The 21,376-nt window shown below is 48.5% G+C and overlaps 1 protein-coding gene across 2 annotated transcripts in view; it reads left to right on the top strand.

The window, feature by feature from the left end:
* LOC128686858 (uncharacterized protein ZK1073.1) overlaps positions 1-21,376 on the top strand; it is a 421,598-nt gene that overhangs the window by 190,545 nt on the left and 209,677 nt on the right. For both annotated transcript variants that reach the window (XM_070087444.1, XM_070087446.1), the window contains exon 2: positions 13,524-13,574. In XM_070087444.1, coding sequence (XP_069943545.1) covers positions 13,524-13,574 — 51 coding nt within the window. The remainder of the gene's footprint in view (positions 1-13,523; positions 13,575-21,376) is intronic.

The following is a 21,376-nucleotide window of genomic DNA, read 5'->3' as shown; positions in this document are numbered from 1 at the left end:
TGTTGTTGTTGTTGTTGTTGTTGTTGTTGTCGGTGTTGCTGTTGTTATTGTTGTTGTTGTTGCTGCTGCTGTTATTGTTGTTGCTGTTGTTTATGTTGTTGCTGTTGTTTTTGTTGCTACTGTTGTTGATTCTGTTGATGCTGTTGTTGCTGCTGCTGCTGTTGTTAATGCTGTTTTGTTGTTGCTGATGCTGTTCTGTTGTTGTTGTTGTTGATGCTGTTCTGTTTTTGTTGTTGTTGATGCTGTTCTGTTGTTGATGCTGTTCTGTTGTTGTTGTTGTTGTTGATGCTGTTCTGTTGTTGTTGTTGATGATGCTGTTCTGTTGTTGTTGTTGTTGATGCTGTTCTGTTGTTGTTGTTGATGATGCTTTTCTGTTGTTGCTGTTGTTGATGATGATGCTGTTCGGTTGTTGTTTGTAGATGAATGGTTCAGAGAACCGACATGTTGATAAATTAGACACATGTGCAACTCTTGGGTATCTTTATTGAGGAAACGTTTCGCCACACAGTGGCTTCATCAGTCCATACTGTTCTTCAAGTTTCTCCTACGTATGGACTGATGAAGCCACTGTGTGGCGAAACGTTTCCTCAATAAAGATACCCAAGAGTTGCACATGTGTCTAATTTATCGGTTGTTGTTGTTGATGATGATGTTCTGTTGTTGTTGATGATGCTGTTCTGTTGTTGTTGATGCTGTTCTGTTGTTGTTGTTGTTGATGATGATGCTGTTCTGTTGTTGTTGATGCTGTTCTGTTGTTGTTGATGCTGTTCTGTTGTTGTTAATGCTGTTCTGTCGTTGTTGATGTTGTTCTGTTGTTGTTGTTGTTGTTGTTGATGCTGTTCTGTTGTTGTTGTTGATGCTGTTCTGTTGTTGTTGTTGTTGATGATGCTGTTCTGTTGTTGTTGTTGTTGTTGATGCTGTTCTGTTGTTGTTGTTGATGCTGTTCTGTTGTTGTTGTTGATGCTGTTCTGTTGTTGTTGTTGTTGTTGATGCTGTTCTGTTGTTGTTGTTGTTGATGATGATGCTATTTTGTTGTTGTTGTTGATGCTGTTCTGTTGTTGTTGTTGAAGCTGTTCTGTTGTTGTTGATGCTGTTCTGTTGTTGTTGATGATGATGCTGTTCTGTTGTTGTTGATGCTGTTCTGTTGTTGTTGTTGATGATGATGCTGTTCTGTTGTTGTTGTTGATGCTGTTCTGTTGTTGTTGATGCTGTTCTGTTGTTGTTGATGATGATGCTGTTCTGTTGTTGTTGATGCTGTTCTGTTGTTGTTGATGCTGTTCTGTTGTTGTTGTTGTTGTTGTTGATGCTGTTCTGTTGTTGTTGTTGATGCTGTTCTGTTGTTGTTGTTGATGCTGTTCTGTTGTTGTTGTTGTTGATGCTGTTCTGTTGTTGTTGTTGTTGATAAGAACATAAGAACGAAGGAACACTGCAGAAGGCCCACTGGCCCATGCGAGGCAGGTCCAAGTCTCCTACCGGCTTAAGCCAATGCACCCAACCTAGTCAGGTCAGGTCACATTGACTTAAGGGAGGAACACGGCAACCGACCTGTTAGCACAAGCTATCAGGTCTAACTCACACCCACCCACATCTACTCATGTATTTATCCAACCTATTTTTAAAGCTACACAACGTTCTGGCCTCTATAACGGTACTTGGGAGTTTGTTCCACTCATCTACAACTCTATTACCAAACCAGTACTTTCCTATATCCTTCCTGAATCTGAATTTTTCCAACTTAAAACCATTGCTGCGAGTCCCATCTAGGCTAGATATTTTCAGCACACTATTTACATCCCCTTTATTTATTCCTGTCTTCCATTTATACACCTCAATCATATCCCCCCTAATTCTACGTCTTTCTAGAGAGTGCAGTTTCAGGGCCCTTAGTCTATCCTCATAGGGAAGGTTTCTGATACATGGGATCATCTTTGTCATCCTCCTTTGTACATTTTCCAGAGAATTTATATCCATTCTGTAATACGGTGACCAAAACTGTGCAGCATAATCTAAATGAGGCCTAACCAAGGATGTATAGAGTTGAAGAACAACCTGAGGACTCCTATTATTTATGCTTCTTGATATGAAGCCAAGGATTCTATTAGCTTTATTGCGAACACTTATGCACTGTTGTCTTGGTTTCAGATTACTGCTAACCAGAACTCCTAAATCTTTTTCGCAATCCGTAATATTAAGATCTACATTATTTAGTTTATATGTGGCATGGTTATTGTCCTGTCCAACATTTAGAACTTTGCATTTGTCTATATTAAACTGCATCTGCCACTTCTCCGACCACTGCATCAGTCTATTCAAATCTTCCTGGAGTGCTCGAATGTCCTCGTCAGAATGAATTCGACGGCCTATTTTGGTGTCATCGGCAAACTTGCCGATGTCGCTCTTTATGCCCTCATCTATGTCGTTTATGTAGATTGTGAACAGCAGGGGGCCCAACACTGACCCCTGTGGAACACCGCTCGTGACGCTTCCCCACTCTGATTTCTCCCCATTTATGCAAACTCTCTGCTGCCTATTTGTCAACCATGCCTCTATCCAGGAAAAAATTTCTCCTCCTATTCCATGTGCTTTAATTTTCCTCAATAGTCTCTGATGTGGGACCCTGTCAAAAGCCTTACTGAAGTCCATATACACAATATCATATTCATTACCATGATCTACCTCCTCAAATACCTTAGTGAAAAAAGTTAATAAATTCGTAAGGCAGGAACGCCCCTTTGTAAAACCATGCTGAGATTCGTTGATTAATTTATGCTTTTCAAGGTGGCTACGAACTGCCTCGGCAATTATTGATTCCATAAATTTTCCCACTATGGAGGTTAGGCTTATTGGTCTATAGTTCGAAGCTAAGGACCTGTCACCTGTTTTGAAAATAGGTATCACATTTGCCATTTTCCACTTATCTGGCACCATGCCAGTTTGTAGTGATATGTTGAAAAGATTAGCCAAAGGTGTGCTAAGCTCCTCTTTACATTCCTTTAGAACCCTTGCATACAGTTCATCAGGGCCTGGGGATTTGTTAGGTTTCAATTTATCTATTTGCCTAAGGACCATGTCACTTGTGACCCTAATAGTGCACAGTTTATTATCGTCCTGTTCTACATAATTTATCATTACTGGTATATCGCTGGTATCCTCCTGTGTAAAAACTGAGAGGAAGTATGTGTTAAAAATTCTACACATTTCCTTATCACTGTCAGTGAGCTGACCCGAGGAACTTTTGAGTGGGCCTATCTTGTCCCTGATCTTACTTCTGTATACCTGAAAGAATCCTTTTGGGTTAGTCTTCGATTCTCTTGCAACTTTAACCTCATAATCTCTTTTTGCTTTTCTAATTCCCTTTTTTATTTCTCTCTTTAACTGAATATATCGATTTCTTAATTGCCCCTCTCCTCTTTTGATTTGCCTATATATGCCTCTCTTTTGACCAATCAGATATTTTAATCTATTGTTCATCCATTTAGGATCATTTTTGTTTGATCTGATTTCCCTATTTGGAACATAATTTGACTGAGCAGCTAGAACTATGCCCTGGAAAGCATCATATCGGCAACCATCACCACCTACCTGACCCTTAGTCAGGTCATTCCAGTTCAGCCCACCTAAGTAATTTTTCAGTCCTATGAAATCAGCCAAGCGAAAGTCAGGGACGGAGACTTGATTGCCATTATTAGGGGAATTCCATGATATATTAAAACTGAGTGATTTGTGATCACTCTCCCCAAGCTCATCATTAACCTCAAGATTATTAATTAGTGTTTCCCTACTGGCAAGAACCAAGTCAAGGAGGTTATTTCCCCTAGTTGGCTCTGTCACAAACTGTTTTAAAAAACAATCCTGGATGGTATCAAGAAAGTCACCCGACTCTAAATTTCCTGTCAAATTGCTCCAGTCAATCTGTCTATAGTTGAAATCTCCCATTAGCACAACATTTTCGTATGTAGATGCCTTACGAATTTCGTCCCATAGAAGTTTACTGCACTCCCTATCAAGATTTGGGGCCCTGTAAATCACACCCAAAATTAGTTTTTCTCGGCCCTCGAGAAGCTGTAACCAAACAGATTCAGTGGCTGACGCTTCTAATTTAATATCTTGTCTTACACAACAATTTAAATTGTCTCTGACATACATCGCTACTCCACCACCTTTCCTGTTGACCCTGTCAGTGTGGAATAATTTATAGCCTTGTATGTGACATTCAGAGGGCATCTCTCTATCTTTCAGATTGAGCCAGGTCTCTGTTATAGCAATAATATCTATGTTTCCTGCACTTGCAATTAATCTTAGCTCATCTATCTTATTTCTAACACTCCTGCTATTAGTATAGTAAACCTTAAGGGAGCTAGTCCCTTGCTGCCCTCTGCTGCCCCCCTTTGTTAGCTGACCTGTTCTATTGTCTTTATTTATAACTTCATGCTGAATGCCTTTTATACATTTACTGTTTCCAACCCTAGTGTTGCAACCTGCTTGTTTCCCACACACACCCATACCTCTATCTTCCATCAGTTTAAAATCATAGGCATTTCACCAATGGCCTTCTCAATCGAGTCTGCAAGTGCTACCACCCCAGCCCCAGAGAGATGTACCCCATCCCTTGCATACATATCATGTTTGCCATAAAAGTTGTTCCAGTTGTCAATGAATGGGATTGCAAGTTCCTTGCAGTATCTGTCTAGCCAGCAATTTACACCAATTGCCCTAGACAACCATTCATTTCCTACTCCCCTTCTAGGCAAGATGCTACATATGATTGGGATCCCTCCCTTAGACTTAATGAAATCTATAGCTGACCTGTACTTATCTAGCAGCTCTTCTCTCCTACCCTTCCCAATATCATTTCCACCAGCACTGAGACAGATAATGGGCTTGTTCCCATTACCTGACATGATATTATCCAGCCTGTTGACAATGTCCCCAACACCAGCTCCAGGGAAGCACACTCTATCTCTCATCTTCTTATTCCTATTACAAAAAGCACGGTCAATATATCTTACCTGAGAGTCACCAACCACAAGAATGCGCTTACCTTCATTAGCAGGGGCAGTAGTACCCTTACCTTCACTGGCCACTGAAGTACATTCATCCTGGAGAACAGAGAAGCGATTTCCTACCTTCAGATCTTCACTCTTAACTTTCCTTACTCTGATGCGCCTCCCATTACTGTGAACAACTCGCCACTTGCAGCAGGTGCTGGGCTGCACCTCACTGCTGGTAACTGTTGCTACCTCCCCAACTACAGCCTCCTCACAGCGAGAGACAGACTGCACCTCACTGCTAGAAGTCTCATTCCCCACAACTCCAGCCACCTCACACTCTCTCCCAGACCCATTGAGGTGGACCTTCAGCCTCCTAATCTCCTCCTGGAGAAGCAAGACCTCCTCCTTCAACTCTCCAACCTCAGTTTTTAAAACACTGCAGAAGCAAGCCATGCTTTGTAACCGTCCACGCTAATCCCCAAAGCAGCTCAGGGTCTGTGACCTCACGTGACGACTGACCACTGACCACTGACGATGCTGTTCTGTTGTTGTTGATACTGTTCTGTTGTTGTTGTTGATGATGATGCTGTTCTGTTGTTGTTGATGCTGTTCTGTTGTTGTTGATGCTGTTCTGTTGTTGATGCTGTTCTGTTGTTGTTGTTATTGTTGTTGTTGTTGTTGATGCTGTTCTGTTGTTGTTGTTGATGCTGTTCTGTTGTTGTTGTTGTTGTTGTTGTTGTTGATGCTGTTCTGTTGTTGTTGTTGTTGATGATGCTGTTCTGTTGTTGTTGTTGTTGTTGTTGTTGATGCTGTTCTGTTGTTGTTGTTGATGCTGTTCTGTTGTTGTTGATGCTGTTCTGTTGTTGTTGTTGATGTTGAGGATACCAGCAATATTCCAGTAATGATAAATTATGTAGAACAGGACGATAATAAACTGTGCACTATTAGGGTCACAAGTGACATGGTCCTTAGGCAAATAGATAAATTAAAACCTAACAAATCCCCAGGCCCTGATGAACTGTATGCAAGGGTTCTAAAGGAATGTAAAGAGGAGCTTAGCACCCCTTTGGCTAATCTTTTCAACATATCACTACAAACTGGCATGGTGCCAGATAAGTGGAAAATGGCAAATGTGATACCTATTTTCAAAACAGGTGACAGGTCCTTAGCTTCGAACTATAGACCAATAAGCCTAACCTCCATAGTGGGAAAATTTATGGAATCAATAATTGCCGAGGCAGTTCGTAGCCACCTTGAAAAGCATAAATTAATCAACGAATCTCAGCATGGTTTTACAAAGGGGCGTTCCTGCCTTACGAATTTATTAACTTTTTTCACTAAGGTATTTGAGGAGGTAGATCATGGTAATGAATATGATATTGTGTATATGGACTTCAGTAAGGCTTTTGACAGGGTCCCACATCAGAGACTATTGAGGAAAATTAAAGCACATGGAATAGGAGGAGAAATTTTTTCCTGGATAGAGGCATGGTTGACAAATAGGCAGCAGAGAGTTTGCATAAATGGGGAGAAATCAGAGTGGGGAAGTGTCACGAGCGGTGTTCCACAGGGGTCAGTGTTGGGCCCCCTGCTGTACACAATCTACATAAACGACATAGATGAGGGCATAAAGAGCGACATCGGCAAGTTTGCCGATGACACCAAAATAGGCCGTCGAATTCATTCTGACGAGGACATTCGAGCACTCCAGGAAGATTTGAATAGACTGATGCAGTGGTCGGAGAAGTGGCAGATGCAGTTTAATATAGACAAATGCAAAGTTCTAAATGAAGATTGAGACACTTATGCAGCATATGGGAATCTTTATTCAGGAAACGTTTCGCCACACAGTGGCTTCATCAGTCCAATACAAAGAGGAAGGCGTAAGGAGAGGAGGAGAATGAGGTAATCAGTCCCTCAACCTGGAGTCGATGTGTTCAGTCCATCAATCTTGTAGAATGCACAGCATAGGGCCGTAGACGTGGCTTATATACTGTAGTGAGGTGACGTGAAGCAGATGGAGGCGGGGTCATAGTGGTACCATCCACTAGTCGAAGTAGGTCTTCGTCCAAAGGTTGAACAAGTGTTGAAGAATTCTTTGTAACAAGACCCCATGATGCTGCCGTGTCTGACAGTTGTGATGAATGGTTTGAAAAACCGACCTGGTAGCTTGTGCTACCAGGTCGGTTGCCGTGTTCCTCCCTTAAGTCAATGTGACCTGACCTGACTAGGTTGGGTGCATTGGCTTAAGCCGGTAGGAGACTTGGACCTGCCTCGCATGGGCCAGTAGGCCTTCTGCAGTGTTCCTTCGTTCTTATGTTCTTATGTTCTTATGTTCTGTTGTTGTTGTTGTTGATGATGATGCTATTTTGTTGTTGTTGTTGATGCTGTTCTGTTGTTGTTGTTGATGCTGTTCTGTTGTTGTTGATGCTGTTCTGTTGTTGTTGTTGTTGTTGTTGATGATGATCTGTTGTTGTTGTTGATGCTGTTCTGTTGTTGTTGTTGTTGATGCTGTTCTGTTGTTGTTGTTGATGCTGTTCTGTTGTTGTTGTTGTTGATGCTGTTCTGTTGTTGTTGTTGATGCTGTTCTGTTGTTGTTGTTGTTGATGATGCTATTTTGTTGTTCTTGATGATGCTATTTTGTTGTTGTTGTTGATGCTGTTCTGTTGTTGTTGTTGATGCTGTTCTGTTGTTGTTGTTGTTGATGCTGTTCTGTTGTTGTTGTTGATGCTGTTCTGTTGTTGTTGATGTTGTTCTGTTGTTGTTGATGCTGTTCTGTTGTTGTTGTTGATGCTGTTCTGTTGTTGTTGTTGTTGATGATGCTATTTTGTTGTTCTTGATGATGCTATTTTGTTGTTGTTGTTGATGCTGTTCTGTTGTTGTTGTTGATGCTGTTCTGTTGTTGTTGTTGATGCTGTTCTGTTGTTGTTGATGTTGTTCTGTTGTTGTTGTTGTTGTTGTTGTTGTTGTTGATGCTGCTCTGTTGTTGTTGACGTTGTTCTGTTGTTGTTGTTGTTGTTGTTGTTGTTGTTGTTGTTGTTGTTGTTGTTGATGATGCTATTTTGTTGTTGTTGTTGATGCTGTTCTGTTGTTGTTGTTGATGCTGTTCTGTTGTTGCTGATGTTGTTCTGTTGTTGTTGTTGTTGTTGTTGTTGTTGTTGTTGTTGTTGTTGTTGTTGTTGTTGTTGATGATGCTATTTTGTTGTTGTTGTTGATGCTGTTCTGTTGTTGCTGATGTTGTTCTGTTGTTGTTGTTGTTGTTGTTGTTGTTGTTGTTGTTGTTGTTGATGCTGCTCTGTTGTTGTTGACGTTGTTCTGTTGTTGTTGTTGTTGTTGTTGTTGTTGTTGTTGATGATGCTCTGTTGTTGTTGTTTTGTTGTTGTTGATGCTGCTGTTTTGTTGTTGTTATTTTGTTGTTGTTGATGATGCTGTTTTGTTGTTGTTGTTGTTTTGTTGTTGTTGTTGTTTTGTTGTTGATGATGCTGTTTCGTTGTTGTTGTTGTTGTTGATGCTGTCCTGTTGTTGTTGTTTTGTTGTTGTTGATGATGATGCTGTTTTGTGTCCTTGTCCACCATGCTGTGTCCTGGTCCACCATATTGTGTGCCCTGGTCCACCATATTGTGTGCCCTGGTCCACCATGCTGTGTGTCTTGGTCCACCATGCTGTGTGTCATGGTCCACCATGCTGTGTGTCTTGGTCCACCATACTGTGTCTTAGTCCTCCATGCTGTGTATCTTTCTCCAATATGCTGTGTCCTGGTTCACCGTGCTGTGTCCTGGCTCACCATGGTGTATTCTGGTTCACCATGCTGTTTGTCCTGGCCCACCATGATGTGTGTGTCCTGGTCGACCATGCTGTGTGTCCTGGTTCACCATGATGTGTGTGTCCTGGTCCACCATGCTGTGTGTCCTGGTTCACCATACTGTGTGCCCTGGTCCACCATGCTGTGTCCTGGTCCATGATATATGTGTGTGCCCTGGTCCACCATGCTGTGTCCTGGTCCACCATGCTGTGTTCTGGTCCACCATGCTGTGTCCTGGTCCACCATGCTGTGTCCTGGTTCACCATACTGTGTGCCCTGGTCCACCATGCTGTGTCCTGGTCCACCATGATATGTGTGTGCCTTGGTCCAACATGCTGTGTGTCCTGGTCCAACTTGTTGTGTGTCCTGATCCACCATTGTGTGTCCTGGAGGTGTCTGACATATACCAGGTGGTCCCAGAAGAACCACTAACAGCCTGGGTGGTCAGGGACTGACTCATAATTAGCTTACTTAGGTCTGAGTAAGAGCACTGTGCTAACATTCTAGGAACATTGTGGGTGCCAAGACTTCAATGAGGACTGCACTCGGGCAGACCATCACTCTCCTTCACTCATTCTGAGTTCCATTTAGAGAGTGTCTGGAGGATTTTGGTCATAACGACACAAGGAACCCTGCAGTAGGCCTACTGGCCCATGTTAGGCAAGTCCCAACAACTCCCACTGGTGTACCCGTTCAATTTATTTTCTAAACTTGAGTGACGCTACCTGGGAGTTTGTTCAACTCATCTACAACTCTATAGCCAAACCAGTTATAGTCTCTCTTGTATCCTCTCTAAATTTTAGCCGTGCCAGACATTGCCGGGAACACTGTCATTGACATGTGAGTGATGTTTATGATGTTTGGTGGAGTGTGCTCTGTGATGTTTGGTGGAGTGTGTTGTGTGATGTTTGGTGAAGTGTGTTGTGTGATGTTTGGTGAAGTGTGTTGTGTGATGTTTGGTGGAGTGTGCTCTGTGATGTTTGGTGGAGTGTGTTGTGTGATGTTTGGTGAAGTGTGTTGCGTGATGTTTGGTGGAGTGTGTTGTGTGATGTTTGATGGAGTGTGCTCTGTGATGTTTGGTGGAGTGTGTTGTGTGATGTTTGGTGAAGTGTGTTGTGTGATGTTTGGTGAAGTGTGTTGTGTGATGTTTGGTGGAGTGTGCTCTGTGATGTTTGGTGGAGTGTGTTGTGTGATGTTTGGTGAAGTGTGTTGCGTGATGTTTGGTGGAGTGTGCTGTGTGATGTTTGGTGGAGTGTGCTCTGTGATGTTTGGTGGAGTGTGTTGTGTGATGTTTGGTGAAGTGTGTTGTGTGGTTTGGTGGAGTGTGATGTTTGGTGGAGTGTGTTGTGTGATGTTTGGTGAAGTGTGTTGCGTGATGTTTGGTGGAGTGTGTTGTGTGATGTTTGGTGGAGTGTGTTGTGTGATGTTTGGTAGTGTGTTTTGTGATGTTTGGTGGAGTGTGTTGCGTGATGTTTGGTGGAGTGTGTTGTGTGATGTTTGGTGGAGTGTGATGTTTGGTGGAGTGTGCTCTGAGATGTTTGGTGAAGTGTGTTGTGTGATGTTTGGTGGAGTGTGTTGCGTGATGTTTGGTGGAGTGTGTTGTGTGATGTTTGGTGGAGTGTGTTGTGTGATGTTTGGTGGAGTGTGATGTTTGGTGGAGTGTGTTGTGTGATGTTTGGTGGAAGGTGCTGTGTGATGTTTGGTGAAGTGTGTTGTGTGATTCTTGGTGAAGTGTGTTGTGTGATGTTTGGTGAAGTGTGTTGTGTGATGTTTGGTGAAGTGTGTTGCGTGATGTTTGGTGAAGTGTGTTGCTTGATGTTTGGTGGAGTGTGTGTGATGTTTGGTGGAGTGTGTTGTGTGATTCTTGGTGAAGTGTGTTGTGTGATGTTTGGTGGAGTGTGTTGTGTGATGTTTGGTGGAGTGTGTTGTGTGATGTTTGGTGAAGTGTGTTGCGTGATGTTTGGTGGAGTGTGTTGTGTGATGTTTGGTGGAGTGTGTTGTGTGATTCTTGGTGAAGTGTGTTGTGTGATGTTTGGTGAAGTGTGTTGCGTGATGTTTGGTGAAGTGTGTTGCTTGATGTTTGGTGAAGTGTGTTGTGTGATGTTTGGTGGAGTGTGTTGTGTGATGTTTGGTGAAGTGTGTTGTGTGATGTTTGGTGAAGTGTGTTGCGTGATGTTTGGTGAAGTGTGTTGCTTGATGTTTGGTGGAGTGTGTGTGATGTTTGGTGGAGTGTGTTGTGTGATTCTTGGTGAAGTGTGTTGTGTGATGTTTGGTGGAGTGTGTTGTGTGATGTTTGGTGGAGTGTGTTGTGTGATGTTTGGTGAAGTGTGTTGCGTGATGTTTGGTGGAGTGTGTTGTGTGATGTTTGGTGGAGTGTGTTGTGTGATGTTTGGTGGAGTGTGTTGTGTGATGTTTGGTGGAGTGTGTTGTGTGATGTTTGGTGGAGTGTGTTATGTGATGTTTGGTAGTGTGCTGTGTGATGTTTGGTGGAGTGTGCTGTGTGATGTTTGGTAGTGTGCTGTGTGATGTTTGGTAGTGTGTGTTGTGTGATGTTTGGTGGAGTGTGTTATGTGATGTTTGGTAGTGTGCTGTGTGATGTTTGGTGGAGTGTGCTGTGTGATGTTTGGTAGTGTGCTGTGTGATGTTTGGTAGTGTGTGTTGTGTGATGTTTGGTAGAGTGTGTTGTGTGATGTTTGGTAGTGTGCTGTGTGATGTTTGGTAGTGTGTGTTGTGTGATGTTTGGTAGAGTGTGTTGTGTGATGTTTGGTAGTGTGCTGTGTGATGTTTGGTAGTGTGTGTTGTGTGATGTTTGGTAGAGTGTGTTGTGTGATGTTTGGTAGTGTGCTGTGTGATGTTTGGTAGTGTGTGTTGTGTGATGTTTGGTAGTGTGTGTTGTGTGATGTTTGGTAGTGTGTGTTGTGTGATGTTTGGTAGTGTGTGTTGTGTGATGTTTGGTAGTGTGTGTTGTGTGATGTTTGGTAGAGTGTGTTGTGTGATGTTTGGTAGTGTGCGTTGTGTGATGTTTGGTAGTGTGCGTTGTGTGATGTTTGGTAGTGTGTGTTGTGTGATGTTTGGTAGAGTGTGTTGTGTGATGTTTGGTAGTGTGTGTTGTGTGATGTTTGGTAGTGTGTGTTGTGTGATGTTTGGTAGTGTGTGTTGTGTGATGTTTGGTGGAGTGTGCTGTGTGATGTTTGGTAGTGTGTGTTGTGTGATGTTTAGTAGTGTGTGTTGTGTGATGTTTGGTAGTGTGTGTTGTGTGATGTTTGCTAGTGTGTGTTGTGTGATGTTTGGTAGTGTGTGTTGTGTGATGTTTGGTAGTGTGTGTTGTGTGATGTTTGCTAGTGTGTGTTGTGTGATGTTTGGTAGTGTGTGTTGTGTGATGTTTGGTAGTGTGTGTTGTGTGATGTTTGGTAGTGTGTGTTGTGAGATGTTTGGTGGAGTGTGCTGTGAGATGTTTGGTGGAGTGTGCTGTGAGATGTTTGGTGGAGTGTGCTGTGAGATGTTTGGTGGAGTGTGCTGTGTGATGTTTGGTGGAGTGTGCTGTGAGATGTTTGGTGGAGTGTGCTGTGAGATGTTTGGTGGAGTGTACTGTGAGATGTTTGGTGGAGTGTGCTGTGAGATGTTTGGTGGAGTGTGCTGTGTGATGTTTGGTAGTGTGTGTTGTGTGATGTTTGGTAGTGTGTGTTGTGTGATGTTTGGTAGTGTGTGTTGTGTGATGTTTGGTAGTGTGTGTTGTGAGATATTTGGTGGAGTGTGCTGTGAGATGTTTGGTGGAGTGTGCTGTGAGATGTTTGGTGGAGTGTGCTGTGAGATGTTTGGTGGAGTGTACTGTGAGATGTTTGGTGGAGTGTGCTGTGAGATGTTTGGTGGAGTGTGCTGTGTGATGTTTGGTAGTGTGTGTTGTGTGATGTTTGGTAGTGTGTGTTGTGAGATGTTTGGTGGAGTGTGCTGTGAGATGTTTGTTGGAGTGTGCTGTGAGATGTTTGGTGGAGTGTGCTGTGAGATGTTTGGTGGAGTGTGCTGTGAGATGTTTGGTGGAGTGTGCTGTGAGATGTTTGGTGGAGTGTGCTGTGAGATGTTTGGTGGAGTGTGCTGTCAGATGTTTGGTGGAGTGTGCTGTGAGATGTTTGGTGGAGTGTGCTGTGAGATGTTTGGTGGAGTGTGCTGTGAGATGTTTGGTGGAGTGTGCTGTGAGATGTTTGGTGGAGTGTGCTGTGAGATGTTTGGTGGAGTGTGCTGTGAGATGTTTGGTGGAGTGTGCTGTGAGATGTTTGGTGGAGTGTGCTGTGAGATGTTTGGTGGAGTGTGCTGTGAGATGTTTGGTGGAGTGTGCTGTGAGATGTTTGGTGGAGTGTGCTGTGAGATGTTTGGTGGAGTGTGCTGTGAGATGTTTGGTGGAGTGTGCTGTGAGATGTTTGGTGGAGTGTGCTGTGAGATGTTTGGTGGAGTGTGCTGTGAGATGTTTGGTGGAGTGTGCTGTGAGATGTTTGGTGGAGTGTGCTGTGAGATGTTTGGTGGAGTGTGCTGTCAGATGTTTGGTGGAGTGTGCTGTGAGATGTTTGGTGGAGTGTGCTGTGAGATGTTTGTTGGAGTGTGCTGTGAGATGTTTGGTGGAGTGTGCTGTGAGATGTTTGGTGGAGTGTGCTGTGAGATGTTTGTTGGAGTGTGCTGTCAGATGTTTGGTGGAGTGTCTTTGCCGTACTAACACTGTTTCGTTCTCTCTCTTGCAGAAGATGTTGGTTACCGCTAAGAGTGGAAGGACCTACACTGTGTACGTGCAGGTGAGTAGCAACAGCATCAGCAACAGTAGCAGTAACAGCAGTAGCAACAGTAGCAGTAGCAGTCTTTCTTCACTCTACTGCACATTACCTAAATTTCCTTGCAACAAATATGTAAACACTTTTGTTACATAGTTGCTAGACCTTACGTGTATGCAGATGTTCCTGCGCTACCCTCCACAGGACGCATGTCAGGCCCACAGTGAACTAGCCGCGTCCCAAGAGATATGTTAAATCTAATCCTCATTTTAACACACCTCTCTCATTCTCTCTCTCTCTCTCTCTCTCTCTCTCTCTCTCTCTCTCTCTCTCTCTCTCTCTCTCTCTCTCTCTCTCTCTCTCTCTCTCTCTCTCTCTCTCTCTCTCACCAGTACTTCTCTTTTACACTGTCGTTTATCTACCTTTATTATCCTAGTTATAAGTTCCCCATCATGTCATTAACACTTATTTAAGACCACGATAATGCAGCTAATATATATGGAAGGCAATTGTGTGTGTGTGTGTATGTGTGTGTGTGTGTGTGTGTGTGTGTGTGTGTGTGTGTGTGTGTGCGTGTGTGTGTGTGTTGTGTGTGTGTGTGTGTGTGTGTGTGTGTGTGTGTGTGTGTGTGTGTGTGTGTGTGTGTGTGTGTGTGTGTGTGTGTGTGTGGTCCTCCATCAGTCACTGTTGTGTTGTGGTCCTCCAGCAGTCACTGTTGTGGTCCTCCAGCAGTCACTGTTGTGGTCCTCCAGCAGTCACTGTTGTGGTCCTCCAGCAATCACTGTTGTGGTCCTCCAGAAATTACCGTTCTGAACCTCCAGCAGTCACTGTTGTGGTCCTCCAGCAATCACTGTTCTGGACCTCCAACAGTCACTGTTGTGGTCCTCCAACAGTCACTGTTGCAATCCTCTATTAGTCACTGTTGTGGTCCTCTAGAAGTCACTGTTGTGTTGTGGCCCTCCATCAGTCACTGTTGTGGTCCTCCATCAGTCAGTGTTGTGTTGTGGCCCTCCAACAGTCACTGTTGTGACCCTCCAACAGTCACTGTTATGCTGTGGTCATCCATCAGTCAATGTTGTGTTGTGGCCCTCCAACAGTCACTGTTGTGGTTCTCAAGCAGTCACTGTTGTGGACCTTCAGCAGTTACTGTTGTGGTCCTCCAGCAGTCACTGTTGTGATTCTCCAGCAGTCACTGTTCTGAACCTCCAACAGTCACTGTTGTGGTCCTCCAGCAGTCACTGTTGTGGACCTTCAGCAGTTACTGTTGTGGTCCTGCAGCAGTCACTGTTGTGGGTCTACAGCAATCACTGTTCTGGACCTTCAACAGTCACTGTTGCGGTCCTCCAGCAGTCAATGTTGTGGTTCTCCAGCAGTCACTGTTGTGGTTCTCCAGCAGTCACTGTTGTGGACCTTCAGCAGTTACTGTTGCGGTCCTCGAGCAGTTACTGTTGTGGACCTTTGTCAGTCACTGTTGTGATCCATTATCAGTCACTGTTGTGATCTGGACCCCCAGAAATCACTGTTGTGTTCCTCCAGCAGTCACTGTTGCAGTCCTCCATTAGTCACTGTTGTGGTCCTGTAGAAGTCACTATTGTGTTTTGGTCCTCCAGTAGTCACTGTTATTTTGTGGTCCTCAAAGCAATCACTGTTCTGTTCTTGTAACAGTCACTGTTGCGGTCCTCCAGCAACCACTGTTGTGTTCTTCCAACTTTCCCTGACGTGGTCCTCCAGCCGTCACTGTTGTCATCCTCCAGCAGTCACGGTTGTGATTTTCCAGCACTCACAGTTGTAGTCCTCCAGCAGTCACTGTTGAAGTCCTTCAGCAGTCACTGTTGTGTTCTTCCAACAGACACTGTTGTGGTCCTCCAACAGTCACTGTTGTGGTTCTCCAGCGTCATTGTTGTGGTCCTCCAGCAGTCATTATGGTGGATCTCCAGGAGTCACTGTTGTGGTCCTCCAGCAGTCATTGTTGTGGTCCTCCAGCAGTCACTGTTGTGGTCCTCCAGAAGTCACTGTCGTGGTCCTCCAGCAGTCACTGTTGTGGTCCTCCAGCAGTCATTATGGTGGATCTCCAGGAGTCACTGTTGTGGTCCTCCAGCAGTCACTGTTGTGGTCCTCCAGAAGTCACTGTCGTGGTCCTCCAGCAGTCACTGTTGTGGTCCTCCAGCAGTCATTATGGTGGATCTCCAGGAGTCACTGTTGTGGTCCTCCAGCAGTCACTGCTGTGGTCCTCCAGCAGTCACTGTTGTGGTCCTCCAGCAGTCATTTTTGTGGACCTCCAGCAGTCAATGTTGTGGTCCTCCAGCAGTCACTGCTGTGGTCTTCCAGCAGCCACTGTTGTGGTCCTCCAACAGTCACTGTTGTGGTCCTCCAGCAGTCACTGTTCTGGTCCTCCAACAGTCACTGTTGTAGTCCTAAAGCTGTCACTGTTGTGGTCCTCCAGCAGTCATTTTTGTGGTCCTCCAGCAGTTACTGTTGTGGTCCTCCAGCAGTCACTGTTGTGGTCCTCCAGCAGTCACTGTTGTGGTCTTCCAGCAGTCACTGTTGTGGTCCTCCAACAGTCACTGTTGTGGTCCTCCAGCAGTCACCGTTGTGGTCCTCCAACAGTCACTGTTGTGGTCCTCCAGCAGTCACTGTTGTGGTCCTCCAACAGTCACTGTTGTGGTCCTCCACCAGTCACTGTTGTGGTCCTCCAGTAGTCACTGTTGTGGTCCTCCAACAGTCACTGTTGTGGTCCTCCAGCAGTCACTGTTGTGGTCCTCCATCAGTCACTGTTGTGGTCCTCCAACAGTCACTGTTGTGGTCCTCCAGCAGTCACTGTTACACACACACTGACTCAGGTACTGTATCAGAGCACAAGTGTGACCATGGAGGGTGTTGGTGCCGACCACACAGAGGCACAAGAGTGGCCCTGGAGGGTGTTGGTGCCGACCACACAGAGGCACAAGAGTGGCCCTGGAGGGTGTTGGTGCCGACCACACAGAGGCACAAGAGTGGCCCTGGAGGGTGTTGGTGCCGGCCACACAGAGGCACAAGAGTGGCCCTGGAGGGTGTTGTTGGTGCCGGCTACACAGAGGCACAAGAGTGACCCTGGAGGGTGTTGGTGCCGGCCACACAGAGGCACAAGAGTGGCCCTGGAGGGTGTTGTTGGTGCCGGCCACACAGAGGCACAAGAGTGGCCCTGGAGGGTGTTGGTGCCGACCACACAGAGGCACAAGAGTGGCCCTGGAGGGTGTTGGTGCCGACCACACAGAGGCACAAGAGTGGCCCTGGAGGGTGTTGGTGCCGACCACACAGGGGCACAAGAGTGGCCCTGGAGGGTGTTGGTGCCAGCCACACAGAGGCACAAGAGTGGCCCTGGAGGGTGTTGGTGCCGGCCACAAAGAGGCACAAGAGTGGCCCTGGAGGGTGTTGGTGCCGGCCACACAGAGGCACAAGAGTGGCCCTGGAGGGTGTTGGTGCCGGCCACACAGAGGCACAAGAGTGGCCCTGGAGGGTGTTGGTGCCGGCCACACAGAGGCACAAGAGTGGCCCTGGAGGGTGTTGGTGCCAGCCACACAGAGGCACAAGAGTGGCCCTGGAGGGTGTTGGTGCCGGCCACACAGAGGCACAAGAGTGGCCCTGGAGGGTGTTGGTGCCGGCCACACAGAGGCACAAGAGTGGCCCTGGAGGGTGTTGGTGCCGGCCACACAGAGGCACAAGAGTGGCCCTGGAGGGTGTTGGTGCCGGCCACACAGAGGCACAAGAGTGGCCCTGGAGGGTGTTGGTGCCGACCACACAGAGGCACAAGAGTGGCCCTGGAGGGTGTTGGTGCCGGCCACACAGAGGCACAAGAGTGGCCCTGGAGGGTGTTGGTGCCGGCCACACAGAGGCACAAGTGTGACCCTGGAGGGTGTTGGTGCCGACCACACAGAGGCACAAGAGTGGCCCTGGAGGGTGTTGGTGCCGGCCACACAGAGGCACAAGAGTGGCCCTGGAGGGTGTTGGTGCCTACCACACAGAGGCACAAGAGTGGCCCTGGAGGGTGTTGGTGCCGGCCACACAGAGGCACAAGAGTGGCCCTGGAGGGTGTTGTTGGTGCCGGCTACACAGAGGCACAAAAGTGGCCCTGGAGGGTGTTGTTGGTGCCGGTGACACAGAGGCACAAGAGTGGCCCTGGAGGGTTTTGTTGGTGCCGGCTACACAGAGGCACAAGAGTGGCCCTGGGGGGTGTTGTTGGTGCCGGCCACACAGAGGCACAAGAGTGGCCCTGGAGGGTTTTGTTGGTGCCGGCTACACAGAGGCACAAGAGTGGCCCTGGGGGGTGTTGTTGGTGCCGGCCACACAGAGGCACAAGAGTGGCCCTGGAGGGTTTTGTTGGTGCCGGCTACACAGAGGCACAAGAGTGGCCCTGGGGGGTGTTGTTGGTGCCGGCCACAGAGGCACAAGAGTGGCCCTGGAGGGTGTAATTGGTGCCGGCCACACAGAGACAGAAGAGTGGCCCTGGAGGTTGTTGTTGGTGCCGGCCACACAGAGGCACAAGAGTGGCCCTGGAGGGTGTTGTTGTTGCCAGCCACACAGAGGCACAAGAGTGGCCCTTTAGGGTGTTGTTGGTGCCAGCCACACAGAGGCACAAGAGTGGCCCTGGAGGGTGTTGTTGTTGCCAGCCACACAGAGGCACAAGAGTGGCCCTGGAGGGTGTTGTTTGTGCCAGCCACACAGAGGCACAAGAGTGGCCCTGGAGGGTGTTGTTGGTGCCGGCTACACAGAGGCACAAGAGTGGCCCTGGAGGGTTTTGTTGGTGCCGGCTACACAGAGGCACAAGAGTGGCCCTGGAGGGTTTTGTTGGTGCCGGCTACACAGAGGCAAAAGAGTGGCCCTGGAGGGTTTTGTTGGTGCCGGCTACACAGAGGCACAAGAGTGGCCCTGGAGGGTGTTGTTGGTGCCGGCCACACAGAGGCACAAGAGTGGCCCTGGAGGGTTTTGTTGGTGCCGGCTACACAGAGGCACAAGAGTGGCCCTTTAGGGTGTTGTTGGTGCCAGCCACACAGAGGCACAAGAGTGGCCCTGGAGGGTGTTGTTGTTGCCAGCCACTCAGAGGCACAAGAGTGGCCCTGGAGGGTGTTGTTTGTGCCAGCCACACAGAGGCACAAGAGTGGCCCTGGAGGGTGTTGCTGGTGCCGGCCACGCAGAGACACAAGAGTGGCCCTGGAGGGTGTTGGTGCCGGCCACATAGAGGCACAAGAGTGACCCTGGAGGGTGTTGGTGCCGGCCACACAGAGGCACAAGAGTGGCCCTGGAGGGTGTTGGTGCCGGCCACACAGAGGCACAAGAGTGGCCTTGGAGGGTGTTGGTGCCGGCCACACAGAGGCACAAGAGTGGCCCTGGAGGGTGTTGGTGCCGGCCACACAGAGGCACAAGAGTGGCCTGGAGGGTGTTGGTGCCGGCCACACAGAGGCACAAGAGTGGCCTGGAGGGTGTTGGTGCCGGCCACACAGAGGCATAAGAGTGGCCCTGGAAGGTGTTGGTACCGGCCACACAGAGGCACAAGAGTGGCCCTGGAGGGTGTTGGTGCCGGCCACACAGAGGCACAAGAGTGGCCCTGGAGGGTGATGGTGCCGGCCACACAGAGGCACAAGAGTGGCCCTGGAGGGTCTTGTTGGTGCCGGCTACACAGAGGCACAAGAGTGGCCCTGGAGGGTGTTGTTGGTGCCGGCCACACAGAGGCACAAGAGTGGCCATGGAGGGTTTTGTTGGTGCCGGCTACACAGAGGCACAAGAGTGGCCCTGGGGGGTGTTGTTGGTGCCGGCCACACAGAGGCACAAGAGTGGCCCTGGAGGGTTTTGTTGGTGCCGGCTACACAGAGGCACAAGAGTGTCCCTGGGGGGTGTTGTTGGTGCCGGCCACAGAGGCACAAGAGTGGCCCTGGAGGGTGTAATTGGTGCCGGCCACACAGAGACAGAAGAGTGGCCCTGGAGGTTGTTGTTGGTGCCGGCCACACAGAGGCACAAGAGTGGCCCTGGAGGGTGTTGTTGTTGCCAGCCACACAGAGGCACAAGAGTGGCCCTGGAGGGTGTTGTTTGTGCCAGCCACACAGAGGCACAAGAGTGGCCCTGGAGGGTGTTGTTGGTGCCGGCTACACAGAGGCACAAGAGTGGCCCTGGAGGGTTTTGTTGGTGCCGGCTACACAGAGGCACAAGAGTGGCCCTGGAGGGTTTTGTTGGTGCCGGCTACACAGAGGCACAAGAGTGTCCCTGGAGGGTGTTGTTGGTGCCGGCTACACAGAGGCACAAGAGTGGCCCTGGAGGGTTTTGTTGGTGCCGGCTACACAGAGGCACAAGAGTGGCCCTGGAGGGTTTTGTTGGTGCCGGCTACACAGAGGCACAAGAGTGGCCCTGGAGGGTGTTGTTGGTGCCGGCCACACAGAGGCACAAGAGTGGCCCTGGAGGGTGTTGGTGCCGGCCACACAGAGGCACAAGAGTGGCCCTGGAGGGTCTTGTTGGTGCCGGCTACACAGAGGCACAAGAGTGGCCCTGGAGGGTGTTGTTGGTGCCGGCCACACAGAGGCACAAGAGTGGCCATGGAGGGTTTTGTTGGTGCCGGCTACACAGAGGCACAAGAGTGGCCCTGGGGGGTGTTGTTGGTGCCGGCCACACAGAGGCACAAGAGTGGCCCTGGAGGGTTTTTTTGGTGCCGGCTACACAGAGGCACAAGAGTGTCCCTGGGGGGTGTTGTTGGTGCCGGCCACAGAGGCACAAGAGTGGCCCTGGAGGGTGTAATTGGTGCCGGCCAGACAGAGACAGAAGAGTGGCCCTGGAGGTTGTTGTTGGTGCCGGCCACACAGAGGCACAAGAGTGGCCCTGGAGGGTGTTGTTGTTGCCAGCCACACAGAGGCACAAGAGTGGCCCTGGAGGGTGTTGTTTGTGCCAGCCACACAGAGGCACAAGAGTGGCCCTGGAGGGTGTTGTTGGTGCCGGCTACACAGAGGCACAAGAGTGGCCCTGGAGGGTTTTGTTGGTGCCGGCTACACAGAGGCACAAGAGTGGCCCTGGAGGGTTTTGTTGGTGCCGGCTACACAGAGGCACAAGAGTGTCCCTGGAGGGTGTTGTTGGTGCCGGCTACACAGAGGCACAAGAGTGGCCCTGGAGGGTTTTGTTGGTGCCGGCTACACAGAGGCACAAGAGTGGCCCTGGAGGGTTTTGTTGGTGCCGGCTACACAGAGGCACAAGAGTGGCCCTGGAGGGTGTTGTTGGTGCCGGCCACACAGAGGCACAAGAGTGGCCCTGGAGGGTTTTGTTGGTGCCGGCTACACAGAGGCACAAGAGTGGCCCTGGGGGGTGTTGTTGGTGCCGGCCACAGAGGCACAAGAGTGGCCCTGGAGGGTGTAATTGGTGCCGGCCACACAGAGACAGAAGAGTGGCCCTGGAGGTTGTTGTTGGTGCCGGCCACACGGAGGCACAAGAGTGGCCCTTTAGGGTGTTGTTGGTGCCAGCCACACAGAGGCAAAAGAGTGGCCCTGGAGGGTGTTGTTGTTGCCAGCCACTCAGAGGCACAAGAGTGGCCCTGGAGGGTGTTGTTTGTGCCAGCCACACAGAGGCACAAGAGTGGCCCTGGAGGGTGTTTCTGGTGCCGGCCACGCAGAGACACAAGAGTGACCCTGGAGGGTGTTGGTGCCGACCACACAGAGGCACAAGAGTGGCCCTGGAGGGTGTTGGTGCCGGCCACATAGAGGCACAAGAGTGACCCTGGAGGGTGTTGGTGCCGGCCACACAGAGGCACAAGAGTGGCCCTGGAGGGTGTTGGTGCCGGCCACACAGAGGCACAAGAGTGGCACTGGAGGGTGTTG

This window comes from Cherax quadricarinatus, chromosome 2 (assembly GCF_038502225.1).
Source record: "Cherax quadricarinatus isolate ZL_2023a chromosome 2, ASM3850222v1, whole genome shotgun sequence".
NCBI lineage: Eukaryota > Metazoa > Arthropoda > Malacostraca > Decapoda > Parastacidae > Cherax > Cherax quadricarinatus.
The sequence above is the reverse complement of the archived record's forward strand: the minus strand, read 5'-3'. Positions and strand labels throughout refer to the sequence as shown.